This window comes from Nelumbo nucifera, chromosome 8, assembly GCF_055504915.1.
Source record: "Nelumbo nucifera cultivar China Antique chromosome 8, China Antique-T2T, whole genome shotgun sequence".
In the NCBI taxonomy this organism is placed as follows: domain Eukaryota; kingdom Viridiplantae; phylum Streptophyta; class Magnoliopsida; order Proteales; family Nelumbonaceae; genus Nelumbo; species Nelumbo nucifera.
This window is the reverse complement of record NC_142656.1, coordinates 39,514,404-39,534,932: the sequence shown is the minus strand read 5'-3', so window position 1 is coordinate 39,534,932 and position 20,529 is coordinate 39,514,404. Positions and strand designations below refer to the sequence as shown.

General features: G+C 42.1%; 1 protein-coding gene and 1 non-coding gene across 2 annotated transcripts; one reads left to right on the top strand and one right to left on the bottom strand.

Annotated features, from left to right (window-relative positions):
* Positions 1-16,233: 16,233 nt before the first annotated feature.
* LOC148789908 (small nucleolar RNA R71) lies at positions 16,234-16,340 on the bottom strand. Its single transcript, XR_016079923.1, has one exon. It is a non-coding gene; the product is annotated as a small nucleolar RNA R71 (small nucleolar RNA).
* An 88-nt stretch (positions 16,341-16,428) lies between these two features.
* On the top strand, positions 16,429-17,568 carry LOC148789907 (uncharacterized). The gene is made up of 2 exons (XM_088893806.1): positions 16,429-16,580; positions 16,731-17,568. The coding sequence occupies exons 1-2, from the start codon at positions 16,429-16,431 to the stop codon at positions 17,566-17,568; spliced, it is 990 nt and encodes a 329-aa protein (XP_088749932.1).
* Positions 17,569-20,529: the final 2,961 nt, after the last annotated feature.

The following is a 20,529-nucleotide window of genomic DNA, read 5'->3' as shown; positions in this document are numbered from 1 at the left end:
ATAAACTTCTATTACCTCACCCACAAAGCCAACACCTCCCACTGGAAATACCTTTTGGACGAGAGGTTTGAAAGCTAATCGCATTGATGCCCAAACTGAGAGGAAGCCTCAAAATGTAGAACCGCATCCATGCTCAACCCCTACCATTTCAATCTTTCTCTAACAAACCCTATTAACAAGAATAGGAAAAAAAAAAAAAAAACTCACTGATGAAGGGTGATTTGGCATGACCTAGTAAGAAGAGGTCACGTGGACGCGATCTACTCGAAGGATGACAACTCAGTGAAAAGAACCCAGTCAACAAAAGTTAGAGCTCGGGTATTCGGTTACCTTGGCCCAAAATCACGTCGGCATAGAGTCATCTCGGCATAAAGGCACCTTGACACCCAATTTAGTTCGGGGCCAAAGAACCGAAGTGACAGTTCGGGGCCAAAGAACCGAAGTGCCACGAAATCGACTCCGGAAGCTTCCCCAACGGACTCCGAATTTCTCGGGATCATGACATCTAATAACAGGGCTCATCCTCACTCCGCCCGAATCAGAGAAAAGTGATAAACCTTATCAACTGGCGCATTGCTCTCATTTGAAAACGGAACAGATCTTATCTATGCAGCCCGGAGATCCCAAAGCATTTTCGTAAGATTCACGACTACTACACTAAATAAGGGCATCGAACCTCAAGGCGAAGGTACGCGCGATTATTTGCTCACTAGCACTCTAGCACTCAAGTATAAAACTCGCATCCATAATACAATACTGATTTAAGCATCGGAGCGACCACGCCGGGTTTGCCACATCGGGTTCTCTAATCCTTTATCTTGTAGCTTGTTCCAGCTCGCCACGCGACTAGGGTCCAGGTCATCTTCTAGCTAGGAGTATCTACATTGCACACGATCAATTGGTGCCATCTGTGGGAACCGATCAATAAGTCATTCCAATCTCAGTTGCAGTTCTAGCTTTCAATCTATCTCAATGGATTCTTCAGCATCACCGGGAAAAGCATCGAGATGAACGTCACTTGGGGGAAAGATCAGCAATCGACCTTCCCCCAAGGCCCCACAGTATGCATCGGCCAGTTTACTATTCCCCTTACGGCTCTAGGGGTTTCGTCACTATCCATACCACAGGGCACCACACAAGTGAGCGTCTCGCTTCCCCCAGTGGGTGTGACTTTCTCTGAGCCATCCATGGTCCCCACTAGAATCGAGTGAAGGGATGAGAGATCCATCTTATGGACGCCCAAAAGATTGCGGAATAAGGGGCGAATTTCAAAAATTTTTCTCTCCCTTCAACTGGGAATCGTATTCCCCATTTAGAAAATCATATTTTCAAGGATCAATTCTGAACCATAAACTGAACCAGATTTGAACCAAAAAGGAGTGGGAAGGATTATACCTGATACGGAGAAATAATATCTCCCAACGAAGGTGTTCACGTCCAAGGAAGGATCCAAAGACTGCTCCCACTGAAGATGGCGCAGTGCAGGTGGAGCAGAATCAGCAGTGTTCTTCTCCAAGAACTCTGTCCTTCGCAAGAATCAGCAAGATGGTACGTGAGCACAGCTTCCTTTCAATCCTTTTCAAAGGACTGATGTCAAGATCCAATCTTGACTTCTCCCACAAGTGGAGATCGAACTGGCAAACAGGGCGGCAAGAACAGGGAGGCGGCAAGAGAGTATTTGCAGGGAGCAGAATTCTCTCTTCTTGATTTCAGCACTAAAGAAAACCTAATGATCTGTGTGTTTTTAGGCTGCCGCCCCCTTCTTCTTTTATAATCTTAAAGGGATCAGCTCCTAATCAGATTAGGAGTTGCTAATCCAAATCATATTTGGGTTAGAAGTCCCTTTAAGTGATAAGGGATAATCCTTATCTTATCTGGAGATCAGATCAGCCATTTCCTAATCTGATTAGGAGGTTTCTAGATCTAAATCTTATTTAGATCTTGGACTCTCTAAGTGGATAGGGTCTAAGCCCAATCCTATTAGCTGATCCACTTCAGATTTCGCCCCTTTATTAACTAAATAAACAGCCCAGTTCGAAATGGGCTTTAGGCCCATTAAGCTTATGTGCTCACTTAACCCTCTTAACTGCTGCCCAGTTGGGCTTCCTTGTATGGCGTGGGACCCAAGCATTGATCTACACATCAGCCACATGGGTTCGGCCCAGCCTTTGTTACAAGGCCTGGCCGAATACACTGTTAAAGACAGTGCACCCCCTGAAACCCATCAAATGGGCTCTACGGGCCCAACACTTACCCTAAGAGGTCCCTGGGCCAAGCCACCTTGTAACACCCAGGGACTGTGGGCAGATGCAAGATTAGCCCATCAGGTATTAACCTCAATGGTCTTACACTTAACCTCTCAGCCCATAATGATCATACACTGCCCGACAAGAGAGGACCTCTCCCTCGGCTGCAAGGAACAGTGTTGCACTCTCCACTCACATGGATCCCGGGAATTAAAACCTTCTTGCAAACAATTTAGAAACCATATATATATACTTTTATATCTTATATAAAATATATTTTGCAAAACAAATCTCAACGGTTGAAATTGGCTGCCGGCAGTCTTGGTTTCCATCAGTGAGAGTGCATCCCCGATCATTACCTTTGTCCGACAAAGGGGCTGATCCTGTCACTATGATCACCCACTCAGATGAATTCTCGGACTGTCCCAACATACCCAGGTTTTGACCCCCGCTAAGGATCTCACTGATTGGTACATCAAAGATAGCCCAATCCGACACCTAGTGCAGTATCATAATCGAGTCTAGGGGTCGGGTGTAACTTACCAGTTTTGCCCATCAATCTCCAAGGTCCAGGGCAATACAGGAAATCTGGTCTAGTTCAAAGATTCAATTAATCCTACACTGTATGTGCTTAGGGTCTCATCCTGGCAGCTGAGACAAGCCACCCCAACCGACTTGGTGGCACTACAGTGTCAGCCTTGTCAGGATAGGTCTCCCTAGACCGACCCACTGGCTGTGAACATTCTAAACTAACACGAGTCTCATTAAGTGTCCAGTTTAAGGGTATTACACAGAAACATACCAAGGGAACATGAATCAAATATGCATCTTTATTCATTTACAATAAACTCATAAAGTACATCATTCTGATTGAAGCTAAGGGCATACAAAACTGTCTAACAGCTCCCACTTGCACTTAGGTCCAATCAGGTACTAGCCGGAGTCCCATGCTTTCCACGTGTTTCTCAAACACTTTCTGTGATAGTGGCTTTGTCAATGGGTCTGCTACATTTTCCGCTGACGCTACCTTCTGAATCAGGACGTCCCCTCTACCAACAATCTCCCGCAGTACGTGGTACTTCCTCTCGATGTGCTTCGACTTCGAGTGGGCTCGTGGCTTCTTAGCCTGAGCAATGGCTCCATTTTTGTCACACAACAATGGGATGGGTGATGTGCTGGACGAAACAACTCCTAACTCGTGAACGAACTTCTTCATCCACACAGCTTCTTTGGCAGCCTCACTTGCGGCAATGTATTCGGCCTCGGTCGTGGAGTTTGCAGTGGACCCCTGTTTGCTGCTTTTCCAGCAAACAACACACGATCCTATCGTGAAAACATATCCAGATGTAGACTTTCTATCATCTGGGTCTGACTGGAAATCGGCATCTGTAAACCCCTGGATCTGTAGTGAGCTACCGTCGAACACCAGACAAAACTCTTTTGTCCTTTGAAGGTACTTAAGTATGTTTTTCACAGCAGTCCAATGCTCCTGCCCTGGGTTGGCCTGAAATCTGCTTACTACACTCACTGCCTGAGCAATGTCAGGACGAGTGCACAGCATGGCATACATGATGTTCCCTACGGCAGAGGCATAGGGAACGTCTTTCATGCCATCAATCTCCTCAGAAGTCTTGGGAGACATCTTCTTGGAGAGAGTGACTCCGTGCCTGAAAGGAACATTTCCTTTCTTGGAGTTTTCCATGCTGTATCTTTTGACTATTTTGTCAATATAAGCAGATTGGGATAATCCAATTATCCGCTTCGATCTATCTCTATAGAGTCGAAGACTTAGTATATAGGAGGCTTCTCCAAGATCTTTCATGGAGAATTGCTGCGAAAGCCATACTTTCACTGCAGTTAACATTCCTACATCATTCCCAATGAGTAGAATGTCATCTACATATAGAACCAAGAAGGTAACCTTATCTCCACTGAACTTCCTGTAGACACAGGGTTCATCCGGATTCTGCTCGAAGTCAAATGATTTGACAGCAGAGTCAAAACGGATGTTCCAACTTCTAGAAGCTTGCTTAAGTCCATAAATGGATCTATTAAGTTTACATACCATGTTTTCCTGACCTACAGCAATGAAGCCTTGCGGCTGCTGCATATAGATATCTTCAGTAAGATCTCCATTCAGGAATGCAGTTTTGACATCCATCTGCCAAATCTCATAATCATGGTATGCTGCTACAGCTAGCAGGATCCTAATGGATTTAAGCATGGCCACAGGCGAAAAGGTTTCCTCATAATCGATGCCTTCTTTCTGAGTGTACCCTTTCGCCACTAGACGAGCCTTGAAGGTCTCAATCCTGCCATCGGGGCCCTTCTTCCTCTTGTAAATCCATTTGCAACCGATTGCTTTTACCCCGGAGGGTGGATCTAATAGAGTCCAGACTTCATTGGCCTCCATTGAGTCCATCTCTGCTCTCATGGCCTCCACCCACTTCTAGGAATTTATGTCCAACATAGCTTCCGCGTAAGTCACGGGATCCTCCTCACTAGTCAAGGTTTCCACCAGGTAACTATCCTAGTCATAACCATAACGGACTGGTGGCCTGGATGCCCGAGTGGATCTTCTAAGTTGGTCAGTACCTGGAACTTGTGGGACATCTCCCACTGCTCCTGAGCGCTCCTCATCAAGAACAACTTCCTGATGATGGGTGTCCAGGATATAGTCGGTTTCCAAGAATTGTGCATTTCGACTGCAGAACACTTTCTGCTCACTTGGGTCATAGAAAAGGTAACCTACAGAGCCTTTTGGGTAGCCTACAAATAGGCAACGGCTGGTCTTAGATTCCAACTTGTCTGCACTCGTTCTTTTAACGTGTGCTGGACAACCCCAAATCTTCAAGTGACTGACACTTGGTTTCTTTCCGGTTCAAAGTTCATATGGAGTATTCGGAACCGATTTGGTTGGAACCCGATTCAGCATGTAAATCGCAGTCTCTAATGCGTAACCCCAAAAGGATGTGGGTAACTCTGAGTGTATGAGAAGCGATCGGACCATATCTAATAAGGTCCTATTCCTCCTCTCTGAAACACCGTTAAGTTGTGGTGTAGCAGGAGGAGCTAATTGTGATACTATCCCATTGTCCTTTAAGTAGTCCCTGAATTCGTCAGAGAGATATTCGCCACCTCGATCTGATCGAAGGGCTTTAATTTCTCTCCCTAACTGTTTCTCGACCTCTTGTCTAAACTCTTTGAACTTTTCAAAGGATTCAGACTTGTGTCTCATTAGGTACACGTAACCATATCGTGAAAAATCATCTGTGAAGGTGATGAAATACACGTGTTGATTTCGTGTCCTAACACTCAGGGGACCACATACATCAGTATGTATTAGGTCAAGTGTGCCTGTACATCTTTCAGGCTTACCACTAAATGGCCGTTTCGTCATCTTGCCTTGTAGGCAAGGCTCACAGGTGGGATGATCTTCTACAGCTAGAAAATCCAAAGGACCATCCTTTACCAACCTTGTGATTCGGTCAACACCGATGTGGCCAAGTCGGTAATGCCACAGACATGTGGGATTAACTGTATCACGGGCTCTCTTCTTGGGGTTTTCAACCGACGTAGTTTCGGTTATGTTAGTTTCTAGAGAAGGATGTAGAACATAGAGACCGTTCTCCAGTTCCCCATATGCGATGAATCTGTTTTTTCTTTTAATAGTAATCGTATTACTAAAGAAGACAGAATAACCATCTGCACACAGTTTTGAGACAGAAATCAAATTTCTTCTTAAATTTTGTACATAAAGACAATCTTTCAGTACAATTATTCATTCTCTAAAATATAATTCCACGGTTCCTATGGCCGCGGCTGCAACAGTTGCAGTAGTCCCCAAGTAGAGTGTGACTTCTCATTCACTTAGCCTTCTGCTTACCTTGAACCCCTGTAGTGAGTTACACGCATGAGTTGAAGCTCCGGAGTCAATACACCAGGACGCTGAAGCTACCAATAAATTGGTTTCTATAACACAAGTTTCGAAGTTACCTTTCTTGGATTCCAGGTAGGCAGGACAATTCCTTTTCCAGTGACTGGTCTTCTTGCAGAAGTGACAGACATCCGATGCTTTGTCTTTCTTCTACTTCTTGCTTTTAGTGGATTTCTTTTGAGGCTTCTTTGCCTTCCTCTTTCTCTTGCCTGTCTTGCCAGCTTCAACAAGCCTGGCTACGGGCTCATCCTTTTTAATCAGTTCTTCAACTCTTTGCAACATATTGCTGAGCTCTTGTAAGCTGACATTCAGCTTGTTCATGTTATAGTTCATGATGAACAGATTAAAGGAAGGAGGCAAAGAGTTAAGGATAGCATCTATCTGGGTTGCAAGGTCCAGCCCGAATCCAAGAGCCTCCAGTTCGTTGATGTATCCCATCATCCGAAGACAATGGTCGTGAACTTGTTGACCCTTGAACATTTGTGTGGTCATGAACTGTTTCAAGACCTTTTGTCGAGTAGAACGATTCTGCTCTTCATACATTGTCCTGAGACTGTCCAATATGTCTTTGGCAAGTTCGATCTGATCGAACTGCCTCTGTATCGGATTGTCCAAGGAGGCAATGATGTAACACCGGGCAAGGGAGTTTTTCTCCTCCCATTCTTGATAGTCTCTCCTTCGGGCCTCAGAAGCCCTATCTCTCGGACGCTCCGGGGCAGGATTCTTTGCCACTTTGTCAAGTTTTTCAGAAGCAAGGACCAGCATAAGGTTCCTATACCAGTCAGGATAGTTTGGGCCCTTCAACTTGTTGTCATCAAGTAGCTTTGCAAAGGATCCGTTTGCCATTTTCTGATAAAAGAGCAAACATCAGTCCACGACCTAATTTGATTCATGTTCATTTCATAGATGTGGATTTTAATCTACGATCCATTTCCATTTATTCGTCTCTGAGATTTCCTTCCTTTCTTAGTGACGGAGACTACGGGTTGTCTCTGGAAATGTAGGAAATCACATAGGGTGCATGAAGCTAACTGTTTCAGTTGCATAACCCCACCACCTTTCTGTGAAGGATCATATCCACTCATCATATGAGTTTTCCCTTTGGCCTCTGTCAGACAAGGTTTAGAGCCGTTTTCAGGTAAACCTTTCTGTCCAGTGAGTGCTTACCCATCATATTCGTGAACGCCAAGGTACCGTGAGAGAGTTCCCATTTTCTGGTGAAGCCCCTCCCACATCGGTCTATGACGCCCCTATCATCTTATGAAACACTTAGACGAGCCCAACAGCAAATGGATAGCCCATTTTTTGGTGTGTTTCCTCTTTACTGAAGGACCCATCCTTGTGCTAATGATGGAAGGCCTTTAGAGAGTTCATCATATGAATCTCCCTATCACATGCACTCATATTGTCTGGAGGGAACAGATAATTACGCCCTAGTTCTAACTTTAGGTCAAACCAAAGTGGCTCCCACTGACTTTCATAAAGCCAGATTTTGGTGGGCCTAAATCGGCTAGGGTTCCGCACGAGACCTCATGATGAGGTGTGGGGCCCACCACTGAGGGAGGTCATCCAATGACCAAAAGGGACACCATGGCAATGATGTGCATTCAGCCATGGTGTGCGAAAGAGCCACTGTCAATTGAGCATGGGCCAAGTACTTATGGCCCATGTACGTAGCACATCACACATCCATACATCACATGTAGGGATAAATTGATCCAATCAATTAATTAATCTGTAAAGCCCATTTGAAGCCCATTTTAAATCCATAATATTAACCATTAATATTATCTAGGTATATGGGCCGAACGGTTCAACCCATATAGCTTTATGTGTTAAGTGGGCTTTTAGCAGTTTTAACTATTTAAAACTGGGCTTTTAGCAGTTTTAACTATTTAAAACTGGGCTTTTACAGGTTGGGCCGAATTAACCATTTAATTAAATATCAATCCTTAGGCCCATTAGTGGGAAAAGTAGGGCTGACTTTCAGCCTTGATTAAACCCTAGATTCGGTCCAAACAGTTTGAACCAATCTTGGTTCGAATGGGTCTAGGGTTTGATCTTTAATTAAATCTTTAATTCAAGAAAATAATCTGAAATTAATTACTGAAAAAAGAAAAACAACAATCAGTAAGTCAGGGCTGTTCGCACAATCCATCCTGCAAAACAGAGGTTAGATCACAGAATGCAGTTTCACAAACTGCAAATCGCAGATAGCGATTCTCCCATCTGCGAAATCTTCTTCACTGCGAAATCTCCCTTTCTGCGCTGCCATCTTCGATCCAAAATTAAAATAAATAGAAATCCTATTTCTATTAATAATTACATAAGATCGAATACCTATACATTGAGTCTAGAAAAAAAAAATATTTACAGACCAAATGTAATAAATAAATCAAGAAACTGCAAATCTTGCATGTTCCCTGCGCAAACCAAGATTTCGATCTCCTCTTGTACGAACAGCCCATAAATCAAGAAAATCATAAAGAACAATTCTAAATAATAATCTGATTTATATAAAATTAATTTCAGATTATTCGCCCTTTAATTTTGGGAACAAATTTTCCAAAACCCATATCTGCGCAAATTGGGTAGAACACCTTCTGCCCAATTGCGCAGGTTCAGATCTGAAACAAAGTGGTTCAAGATTTGAACCATGGCTCTGATACCACTGAAGGGTTGAGAGATCCATCCTATGGACGCCCAAAAGATTGCGGAATAAGGGGCGAATTTCAAAAATTTTTTTCTCCCTTCAACTGGGAATCGTATTCCCCATTTAGAAAATCATATTTTCAAGGATCAATTCTGAACCATAAACTGAACCAGATCTGAACCAAAAAGGAGTGGGAAGGATTATACCTGATACGGAGAAATAATATCTCCCAACGAAGGTGTTCACGCCCAAGGAAGGATCCAAAGACTGCTCCCACTGAAGATGGCGCAGTGCAGGTGGAGCAGAATCAGCAGTGTTCTTCTCCAAGAACTCTGTCCTTCGCAAGAATCAGCAAGATGGTACGTGAGCACAGCTTCCTTTCAATCCTTTTCAAAGGACTGATGTCAAGATCCAATCTTGACTTCTCCCACAAGTGGAGATCGAACTGGCAAACAGGGCGGCAAGAAATGGGAGGCGGCAAGAGAGTATTTGCAGGGAGCAGAATTCTCTCTTCTTGATTTCAGCACTAAAGAAAACCTGATGATCTGTGTGTTTTTAGGCTGCCGCCCCCTTCTTCTTTTATAATCTTAAAGGGATCAGCTCCTAATCAGATTAGGAGTTGCTAATCCAAATCATATTTGGGTTAGAAGTCCCTTTAAGTGATAAGGGATAATCCTTATCTTATCTGGAGATCAGATCAGCCATCTCCTAATCTGATTAGGAGGTTTCCAGATCTAAATCTTATTTAGATCTTGGACTCTCTAAGTGGATAGGGTCTAAGCCCAATCCTATTAGCTGATCCACTTCAGATTTCGCCCCTTTATTAACTAAATAAACAGCCCAGTTCGAAATGGGCTTTAGGCCTCTTAACTGCTGCCCAGTTGGGCTTCCTTGTATGGCGTGGGACCCAAGCATTGATCTACACATCAGCCACATGGGTTCGGCCCAGCCTTTGTTACAAGGCCTGGCTGAATACACTGTTAAAGACAGTGCACCCCCTGAAACCCATCAAATGGGCTCTACGGGCCCAACACTTACCCTAAGAGGTCCCTGGGCCAAGCCACCTTGTAACACCCAGGGACTGTGGGCAGATGCAAGATTAGCCCATCAGGTATTAACCTCAATGGTCTTACACTTAACCTCTCAGCCCATAATGATCATACACTGCCCGACAAGAGAGGACCTCTCCCTCGGCTGCAAGGAACAATGTTGCATTCTCCACTCACATGGATCCCGGGAATTATAACCTTCTTGCAAACAATTTAGAAACCATATATATATACTTTTATATCTTATATAAAATATATTTTGCAAAACAAATCTCAACGGTTGAAATTGGCTGCCGGCAGTGAGAGTGCATCCCCGATCATTACCTTTGTCCGACAAAGGGGCTGATCCTGTCACTATGATCACCCACTCAGATGAATTCTCGGATTGTCCCAACATACCTAGGTTTTGACCCCCGCTAAGGATCTCACTGATTGGTACATCAAAGATAGCCCAATCCGACACCTAGTGCAGTATCATAATTGAGTCTATGGGTCGGGTGTAACTTTCCAGTTTTGCCCATCAATCTCCAAGGTCGAGGGCAATACTGGAAATCTGGTCCAGTTCAAAGATTCACTTAATCCTACACTATATGTGCCTAGGGTCTCACCCTGGCAGCTGAGACAAGCCACCCCAACCGACTTGGTGGCACTACAGTGTCAGCCTTGTCAGGATAGGTCTCCCCAAACCGACCCACTGGCTGTGAACATTCTAAACTAACACGAGTCTTATTAAGTGTCCAGTTTAAGGGTATTACACAGAAACATACCAAGGGAACATGAATCAAATATGTATCTTTATTCATTTACAATAAACTCATAAAGTACATCATTCTGATTGAAGCTAAGGGCATACAAAACTGTCTAACATCGAGCAATCCCAATTCCGTGACCTCGTTCAGTGCATTCGGACGATGCAGATCCAGATGCAACAGGTCCAACAGCTTCAACAATATCAACAGTAGTACTTGTCCTAGTAGTATTAGCAGCAGTTCCCACCACTACAGTCGAACCAACAGCCAATTCCACCCCGACACCCAGGGTTGTGCTAGGGCCAGAACCAGAATTGGCCTGTAACTAGCCAGAATGCCCACCGATCCCCCCATCGGGGTGAGGGGACCTCGCAGGTAACATGTTATACAGTTTTGTATGACCTTAGCTCCAATCAGTTTTGATGTACTTTTGACATTTAGTGTAAATGAATAAAGTGCATGTGTTGATTCATGTTGTGTGGTATGTTTCTGTGTAAGACCCTTAAACTGGACACTTATTGAGACTTGTGTTAGTTTAGAATGTTCACAGCCTTTGGATAAGTCTGGGGAGATTTATCCTGCCAAGACTGACATTGGTGAGACCCAAGGCACATGCAGTGTAGGATTACTTGAATCTTTGAACTGGACCAGATTTCCAATATTGCTCTGGACCTTGGAGATTGATGGGAAAAACTGGAAAGTTACACCTGACCCCTAGACTCGATTATGATACTGCACTAGGTGGCGGATTGGGATGTCTTTGATATGCCAATCAGTGAGATCCTTAGCGGGGGTCAAAACCTGGGTATGTTGGGACAGTCTGAGAATTCATTTGAGTGGGTGATCATAGTGATAGGATCAACCCCTTTGTCGGACAAAGGTAATGATCGGGGATGCACTCTCTCTGGTGGAAACCAAAATACCGGCAGTTGATTTCAATCGTTGGAATTTTGTTTTGCAAAATTTATATATAAGATATATAGATATGTACTGTTTCAAAATGTTTGCAAATGGTTTTAATTCCCGGGATCCATGTGAGCAGAGAGTGCAGCACTGTTCCTTGTAGCCGAGGGAGAGATCGTCTATTATCGGGTAGTGTTTGAGCATTATGGGCTGAGAGGTTGAGTGTAAGGCCATTTAGGGTTATACCTGATGGGCTAATCTTGCATCTGCCCACAGTCCTTGGGTTTTTATAAGATGGCTTGGCCCAGGGACCACTTAGTGTAAGTGTTGGGCCCATAGAGTCCATGTGATGGGCTCAAGGGGTTCACTGGTCTTTCCAGTAAATTCGGCTAGGCCTTGTAACAGAGGCTGGGCCGAACCTATGTGGCTGATGTGTAGATCAATGCTTGGGTCCCACGCCATACAAAGAAGCCCAATTGGGCAGCAGTTTGGAAGCCTATTGAGCACTTAAAACATATTGGGCCTAAAGCCCATTTCGAATTGGGCTGATTTGATCAGTCACTTAAAGGGGCAGATCTGAGATTAGGTCAAGCCAAAAGGATTGGGTCTTAACCCTATCCACTCATGGAGACCAAATTCAAATTAGGATTTGAATCTGGTAACCTCTTGATAAGATCAGGAGTGGGCTGATCTAATCTGCAGATAGGATTAAGAAGACTCCTTATCCAAATACAGATTTGGATTAGGATAACTTCTAATGGGATTAGGAGGTTTTTTAATCACTAAGTAAAGAGGAGAAAAACCCTAATTTCGAATTACAAGAATTCGAACCCTAGGGATTTTGCAGAACACTCTGCAATTTTGAGATAGGATCTCAGAAACCCTAGAGAAGAAAAAGCAGTTCGCCATCTTCTTCTCTAGCCTTCTCCTCCAGCAGCCGCCGCCATCTACTGCCAGTTCGAGCTCTCTGTTCCATCATCACCGTGTCATCTTCAGTGGGAGCAGTTCTTGGTATCTTCTTTGGGTGTGAACACCAACGTTGGGAGATACTGCTTCTTCGGATCAGGTATATCCCTTCCCTTCTCTTGTGGTTCAGATCTGGTTCAGTTTTGGTTCAATTTAGATCCTTGAATACTGTATTCTAAATTCACAGAATATGATTCCCAGTTGGAAGAATGGCAAGAAATTTTTGAAATTCGCCCACCCATTCCGCAACCTTTTTGGCGTCCATATGATGGATCTTACCATTCTTTCAGTGGTATCAGAGCCACATGTTCGAATCTTGAATTAAATAAAATCAGATCTGAACTTGCACAAATGGGCAGAAGGTGTTCTACCCGGATTTGCGTAGATTGTTTTTGTTTCTAGAAAATTTGTTTCTAGATGTGGGGCGATTGATCTGAAATTAATTTTATAAATCTGAAATTAATTTTGAATTGTTCTTTATTTATTTCTTGATTTATTGGGTTGTTCGTACCTGGAGATCGAGTTGCAGATTTGGCGCAGATTGTCTGCGCATTCTTTTTGCAGTTTCTTTACATTCAGTCTGTAAATAATTTTTTTTTTATTTTTCTAGACTGAATGTATAGGATTCAATCAAGTTGTATTTAATTAATAGAAATTAGGTTTTCAGTTTTTTTTTTTTTTATTTCTTGATTGAAGATGTCGGCGGCGCTGGAGATTCGCAGATATGACTGTCACTATCCGCGTTTTGCAGTTTGTGAAACTACAACCCTGCATTCTAACCACAGTTTTGCAGGTGGATTTGGTACGAATAGTCCCTTGTTTGATTTGTGATTGTCTATAATCAGAATTATTAATTTCAGATCTTTCTTGATTTGAAAATTAGTTTCGGACCGTTTCGGACCAGATTGGACCAAAACTGTTTGGACCGAATCTAGGGTTCGAAGGAGACTGTTTTCAGTCCTGATTTCTCCCACTTTCAGGTCTGAAACTAATGTTTAATTGCAAGAATTAATTCGCCCCAACTTGTAAAGCCTAGTTTTAAAGAGTTAAAACTACAAAAGCCAACTTTTGTGTGAAAGCTATATGGACCGAACTGCTAACTGCCATTCAGCCCATATACCTAGATAATGTTAATTGTTAACATTATGGACTTTTAATGGGCTTGTTAATGAGCTTTATAGCAAGCGATTGATTGGATCAATTCTTCCATTTCATGTGATGTATGGATGTATGATGTGCTACGACCATGGACCATAAGCACTTGGCCCGTGATGATACGATAGTGGCTCTTGTGCACACCATGGCCGAATGCACATCATTGCCATGGGGTCCTTTACGGTCATTGGATGACCCCTCCCTTCGTGGTGGGCCCCACAACCCTGAAAGGGGTCGCATGCGGAAACCCTAGTCGAATTGGGCCACCAGAAATCTGACTTTATGAAAGTCACTGGGAGCCACTTTGGTTTGACCTAAATTAACTAGAGCGTAATTTTTTGTTCCCTCCAGCAATATGAGTGCATGTGATAGGGAGATTCGTATGATGAACTCTCTAAAGGCCTTCCGTCATTAGCACGACGATGGGTCCTTCAGTAATGAGGAAACACACCATAAAATTGGGCTATCCATTTGCTGTTGGATTTGTCAGAATGTTTCATAAGATGATAGGGGCGTCATAGACCGATGTGGGAGGGGCTTCACCAGAAAATGGGAACTCTCTCACGGTACCTTGGCATAACCTGAATATGATGGGTGACACTCACTGGATAGAATGGGCTGATTAAAGATCTAGTTGAAAGATAAGAGAAAAATCCACAACTTTCATGCTTTGGGCTTTCGCATATTCGGCCTACATCAAAGTCAAATCTAGGCCCAAATTCGGGGCAAATTCGTAGGAAAGTCCAATCCGCAGCTGAAGTCCAACTTGCAGAAAAGCCTGGCTGAAGCACAATTTGCAGAGGAGGTTTAATACGAATCCGATAACAAGAAACTGAGAAGAGTCCCTCTAGATCTAAATTCTTGATGTAATCTTAGAGAGATAAAATGATTGAGTCATTAGATAAAAAGATAATATTAGAATTAGGATAGGACTTTCTATTCTTGTAAAGATCAACTTCAAGAGGAAGTAGGAAACCACCCCCTCCCCTTTAAGCTATATAAAGGAGGGGGCGGACCAGCTTTAGGCATCACACAATCACTCAATCTTGGGGATTGAATCAAGAAGCAAGGAGGAATTAGTCGAAAGGAGCAAGAATTCAAGAAGAAGGTGGCAACAAGAGGAGAATATCTCAGCATCATGGGCGATTCTAAGAGTTCTTTCTTTCCCTTTGTTTGCTTTAATTCTTCTATCACGAACTGATTTGTTTCTTGCTAGGGCTGAGGAAAGCCTAATTATGTTAATGAATATATTTTTATCTTTATGATTTATCCAAGATTGTGATTTTCATATAGTCTATGAATTATTGTGCTTAATGCAATTAAAAGATTGACCACCTCTTAATTGATTTGAGTTATGTGAATGAATCAAGAGAGGAATTCACATAATCGACTGAATAATTCATAGTGTGAATTGAATGGTATATAGAGATATATATATACATGATTCATCTGAATTTCATGGTCTTCTTGGACTTAATGCACTCTCATCTTAAGAGTTCTACTCGAGAGATCGAAGGGCTACCTGATGGGCGTAGGTTTAGTATATCTTGAGAGAGAATATTAAATAAAATTGGTAAGACTTCAGCTTATGAGAATGACAACTAATCTTGGTAAATCGAACTCATAAATATTCATTGCATTGGTTAGGTGGACCAAAACCCTAGCGATCCCATCCTTTGCAGATTCGATTAGTGATCACCTTTGCTTTTACTTTCTTATGCTAATTCTTATTTTCAATAGTTTTTGCTCAATTCTGATTTTCGGTTGTCCAGATAATTAGGGAAGATTGTGGTTCTAATACTTATTTTGTTAAATCCTCGTGTGAACGATGTTTTATACTACTTGATAACTAGTGCACTTGCTAGGGTTATACATTTATAGCTATCAAGTTTTTGGCGCCGTTGCCGGGGATTTAATCCTAAAATAATATACGAACTTGTTGACCTTGATTAATTTGGATTTTTTTATTGCTGTTTTTATTTTGTTATTTTTATTTTTTTATTATATTTTATTCTACTTGTTCGATTTCTTGCTGGTTAAGATTTACTAGTGCATGAAACGCACAAGAAAGGAAGGACTAGCTGAATTCGATCCTGAAATTGAGAGGACCCTTCACTTGTTGCAAAGGGCCAACAAAGGAAAAGCAAGAGAGGAGGTTGTTATTTGCGAACCAGCCATAGAGATTGAAGGAGAGATGGCAGAAGGAAATCGCACCCTCTTGGACTATGCTTGTCCAAACATTGATGGGGCGACATCCAGCATTTGCAAGCCCACCATTCATGCCAACAAGTTTGAAATCAAGCCTGCAATAATTCAGATGATCCAGACAAGCATTCAGTTTAGTGGGTTACCAAGTGATGACCCTAATGCACACATTGTTAACTTCTTAGAATAATGTGATACATTTAAACATAATGGAGTTAGTGATGATGCTATTAGGCTTAGATTATTTCCTTTTTCATTGCGTGATAGAGCTAAAGATTGGCTTAACTCACTCCTTGCAGGAAGTATCACCACTTGGAATGATCTAACCCAAAAATTTTTGGCTAAATATTTCCCACCCTCTAAAACAACAAAGTTAATTAATGATATTACTACTTTTGCTCAATTTGAGAGGAAATCCTTGTATGAAGCATGGGAACGATTCAAGGAGATGCTTAGGAAGTGTCCTCACCATGGGATACAAACTTGGTGTCAAATTCAGACCTTTTATAATGGTATTACCCCCTCTAACCGATCCATTATTGATGCAGCCGCAGGTGGTACGATCATGAGGAAAACTCCAAAGGAAGCATATGACCTAGTGGAGGAGATGGTATCAAACAGCTACCAGTGGAGCAATGACCGAACCACTCAGAGGGGAGTACACCATATCGATTCCCTTGCAGCCATATCTGCGCAACTTGCTAGTCTGAATAAGAAGTTTGATGCTTTTAATATTGCAGCCATTAATACACCATCTAGCATCTCATGCGATTTATGTGGTCAAATAGGACATACTAATTCTGATTGTCAATTAAATAGTCCTTTTATTTCCCATGAGAATGCTAATTTTATCTCTCATGCTGGCAGGTCAAACTTCAACCCATACTCCAATACATACAACCCAGGGTGGAGGAATCACCCGAACTTCTCATGGAGTAACAATCAGCAAAAGGCACCCATGGGTTTCCAACCACAGCTGCCCCCACAAGAAAAAAAGAACAATCTGGAGGAAATGATCTCTAAATTCATTAATGCCACTGAAGCAAGGTTCCAAAGCCAAGAAACATCGATTAAAAACTTAGAGGTTCAAGTGGGGCAGATTGTAAGCATGTTGTCAAAAAGGAAAGAGGGAAGGCTGCTCAGCAACACAGAAAAGAATCCCAAAGAGCATGTGAACGCCATAGCCTTAAGAAGCGAGAAGACAATCGGCGAAGCTCAAGAAGACGACAAGGAAGCTGAATCGGCCGATCTGCAAAAAGAGAATGAGGGAAGCACCCCTAAACTGAATTTACATGAAATTAAGCTCCCTATTCCCTACCCAAGAAGAGTTTTGAAGGCTAAATTTGATAAGCAATTTGAAAAATTTTTGGAAGTATTTAAAAAGATTCATATTAACCTTCCTCTTCTTGATGTGTTATCACAGATGCCCAAGTATGCAAAATTTCTGAAGGAAGTGATGTCCAACAAAAGGAAATGGGAGGATTGCGAGATGGTAAAGCTAAACGAAGAGTGTTTAGCCATTCTTCAAAATAAGCTACCCCCAAAACTGAAGGATCTAGGGAGTTTCTCTATACCTTGCACCATTGGGAATGCTGAATTCGATAAAGCCTTATGTGATCTTGGTGCTAGTATAAATTTAATGCCCTACTCTATTTTTAAGAGACTTGGATTACATGAACTAACATCTACCACCATCACCCTATAACTGGCTGATCGAAGCATTAAATACCCTAGGGGAATAGTGGAAAATGTCCTAGTTAAAGTGGGGAATTTCATCATCCCTGCTGATTTCATAGTGTTGGATATGGAAGAGGACAGATCGATGCCATTAATTCTAGGAAGACCCTTTCTTGCAACTGGTAATGCCTTAATTGATGTACAAAAGGGTCAGCTTACTCTTAGGATTAATGGAGAAGAAATGATATTTAACGTTTTCCAAACCTTGAAGTATCCCAACACGAAAGAACATGAAATATATGTAATTGACTCCATTGATGTAGTGGCAGTAGAAATTAATAAATTGAAGTTAGATGACCCCCGGACAAACTGTCTCATTAATTCTTGTGATAACATGCAAGTAATGGAGGACGAAGTAGAGGAGGCAATCAATTATTTAGAGGCCGGCCAAGAAGTATGCAAGCCAAGACAAGGGAGATTTCTACGATTAGATGGGCCGACCTCCTCTAAACAATTATTACCCTCCATCGAAGCACCTCCATATTTGGAACTCAAACCCTTACCTTTTCATTTAAAATATATGTTTTTGGGAGACAGTTCCACCTTACCTGTAATTATCTCCTCTGATTTGACAGGTCTCCAAGAGGAAAAGCTTGTGAGGGTGCTCAAGCAACACATATCGGCCCTAGGATGGAGCATTGCAGACATAAAAGGAATCAGCCCGTTGGTATGCACACACAAAATTCTGATGGAGGAAGGCTGCAATCCTAGGGCACAACCACAGAGGAGGCTGAATCCTAAAATGCAACAGGTAGTAAAGGCAAAAATTCTGAAATGGCTCAAAGCAGGTATTATATATCCAATTTCAGATTCATCATGGGTAAGCCCCGTTCAAGTCGTACCAAAGAAAGGTGGGATTACTGTAATTATAAATGAAAATAATGAATCAACTCCCACAAGAACAATAACTGGCTGGAGGGTGTGCATAGACTATCAAAAATTAAATGAGGCCACTAGGAAAGATCACCTTCCTCTGCCATTTATTGACCAAATGATAGAGAGACTTGCGGGTTACGAATATTATTGCTTCCTAGACGACTACTTCGGGTACCTTCAAGTACCCATTGCAATGGTAGATCAGGAAAAAACTACTTTTACTTGCCCATATGGAACCTTTGCATTTAGGAGAATGCCATTTGGACTGTATGCACCTGCCACTTTCCAACGGTGTATGATGTCATTATTTGGTGACTTCATCGATGACTTCATGGAAGTCTTCATGGACGATTTCTCTATTTATGGATCATCATTCGATGAATGTTTGCTTAATCTGGAAAAGGTACTTCAAAGGTGTGAGGAATCTAACCTTGTCTTAAACTGGGAAAAATGTCATTTCATGGTTAGGGAAGGAATCGTTCTAGGGCATAAGGTGTCCTCACGCGGCATCGAGGTCGATAAAGCTAAAATAGAACTGATTGAAAAGCTACCTCCACCTCAGCCATTGAAGGATGTTAGGGGTTTTCTCAGGCATGCCGGTTTTTATAGGCGATTCATCAAAGATTTCTCTAAAATCGCCAGACCCCTAACAAATCTGCTAGTTAAAGACATGCCTTTTGATTTCAATGATGATTGTTTGCATGCATTCAACACTCTCAAAGAGAAATTGGTTCAAGCGCCGATTGTATCAGCTCCTGAATGGGAACTACCTTTCGAAATAATGTGTGATGCAAACAATGATACCTTGGGTGCAGTATTAGGGCAAAAAAAAGATAAGAAATTTCATACCATTTACTATGCAAGTAGGACCATGAATGAAGCACAAAAAAATTATTCCACTACCGAAAAGGAACTACTTGCAGTAGTAGTATTTGCTATTGAAAAATTCAGATCTTATTTGCTTTTATCTAAAGTTATCATATTCACTGACCATGCTGCCTTGACATATCTGCTTGCTAAGAAAGATGCAAAACCTAGGCTGCTACGATGGATCTTGCTGTTGCAAGAATTAGATTTAGAAATTAAGGACAAGAAGGGTAGTGAAAATACAGTAGCTGACCATTGATAATTCAGCCTTACATGATGAATTCCCAGATGAGCAACTATATGCGATTAATGGTAATAATGAACCTTGGTTTGCTGATTTGGCTAATTTCTTGGCAGGGAATGTGATGCCTCTCCACCTGACATATCAGTAGAGAAAGAAATTTTTCTCTGACATGAAGTATTACTTATGGGACGAACCTTACTTGTACAAAATCTGCAAGGACGGTTTGATAAGGAGATGTATTCTTGAGGGGGAAGTACAAAGTGTTATAAAATTCTCTCATGACAAAGAAGCAGGAGGTCACCATGGAGCATCAAGAACCGCCTCAAAAATTCTCCAAAGTGGTGTGTATTGGCCATCACTCTTCAAAGATGTCTTCGCATATGTAAGTGCTTGCGATCATTGCCAAAGGACAGGTAACATCTCCTGAAGAAATGAGATGCCCATAAGCAACATTCTTGTCTGCGAAATATTTGATGTATGGGGCACTAATTTCATGGGACACTTTCCAAAATTTGTTAATAATTCTTATATACTTGTGGCTGTGGATTATGTGAGCAAATGGGTGGAAGCATGTGCCTACCCTACTAATGATGCTCGAGTTGTTATTAAATTTATGAACAAGTTTATATTTACTCGTTTTGGAACACCTCAAGCCATCATAAGTGATGGGGGAAAGCATTTCTGCAATAGACAATTTGAACAACTGTTAAATAAATATGATGTTACACCCCGAATTGCAACCCCTTACCACCCTCAGACCAGTGGCCAAGTAGAAGTCTCTAATAGGGAACTAAAACAAATTTTAGAAAAGACGGTCACCACATCCAGGAGAGATTGGTCCTTGAAGTTAGATGATGCACTTTGGGCTTACCGCATTGCATTTAAAACCCCAATTGGTATGTCTCCCTACCAATTAGTTTTCAGCAAAGCATGCCATCTACC

Bases quoted from the DNA above. Each gene is read 5' to 3' on its own strand.
- LOC148789907 (XM_088893806.1), top strand. From the start codon at position 16,429: ATGAGGAAAACTCCAAAGGAAGCATATGACCTAGTGGAGGAGATGGTA. The intron at 16,581-16,730 runs GTTTGATGCTTT...TCATGCTGGCAG, and splicing joins CTTGCTAGTCTGAATAAGAA to GTCAAACTTCAACCCATACT.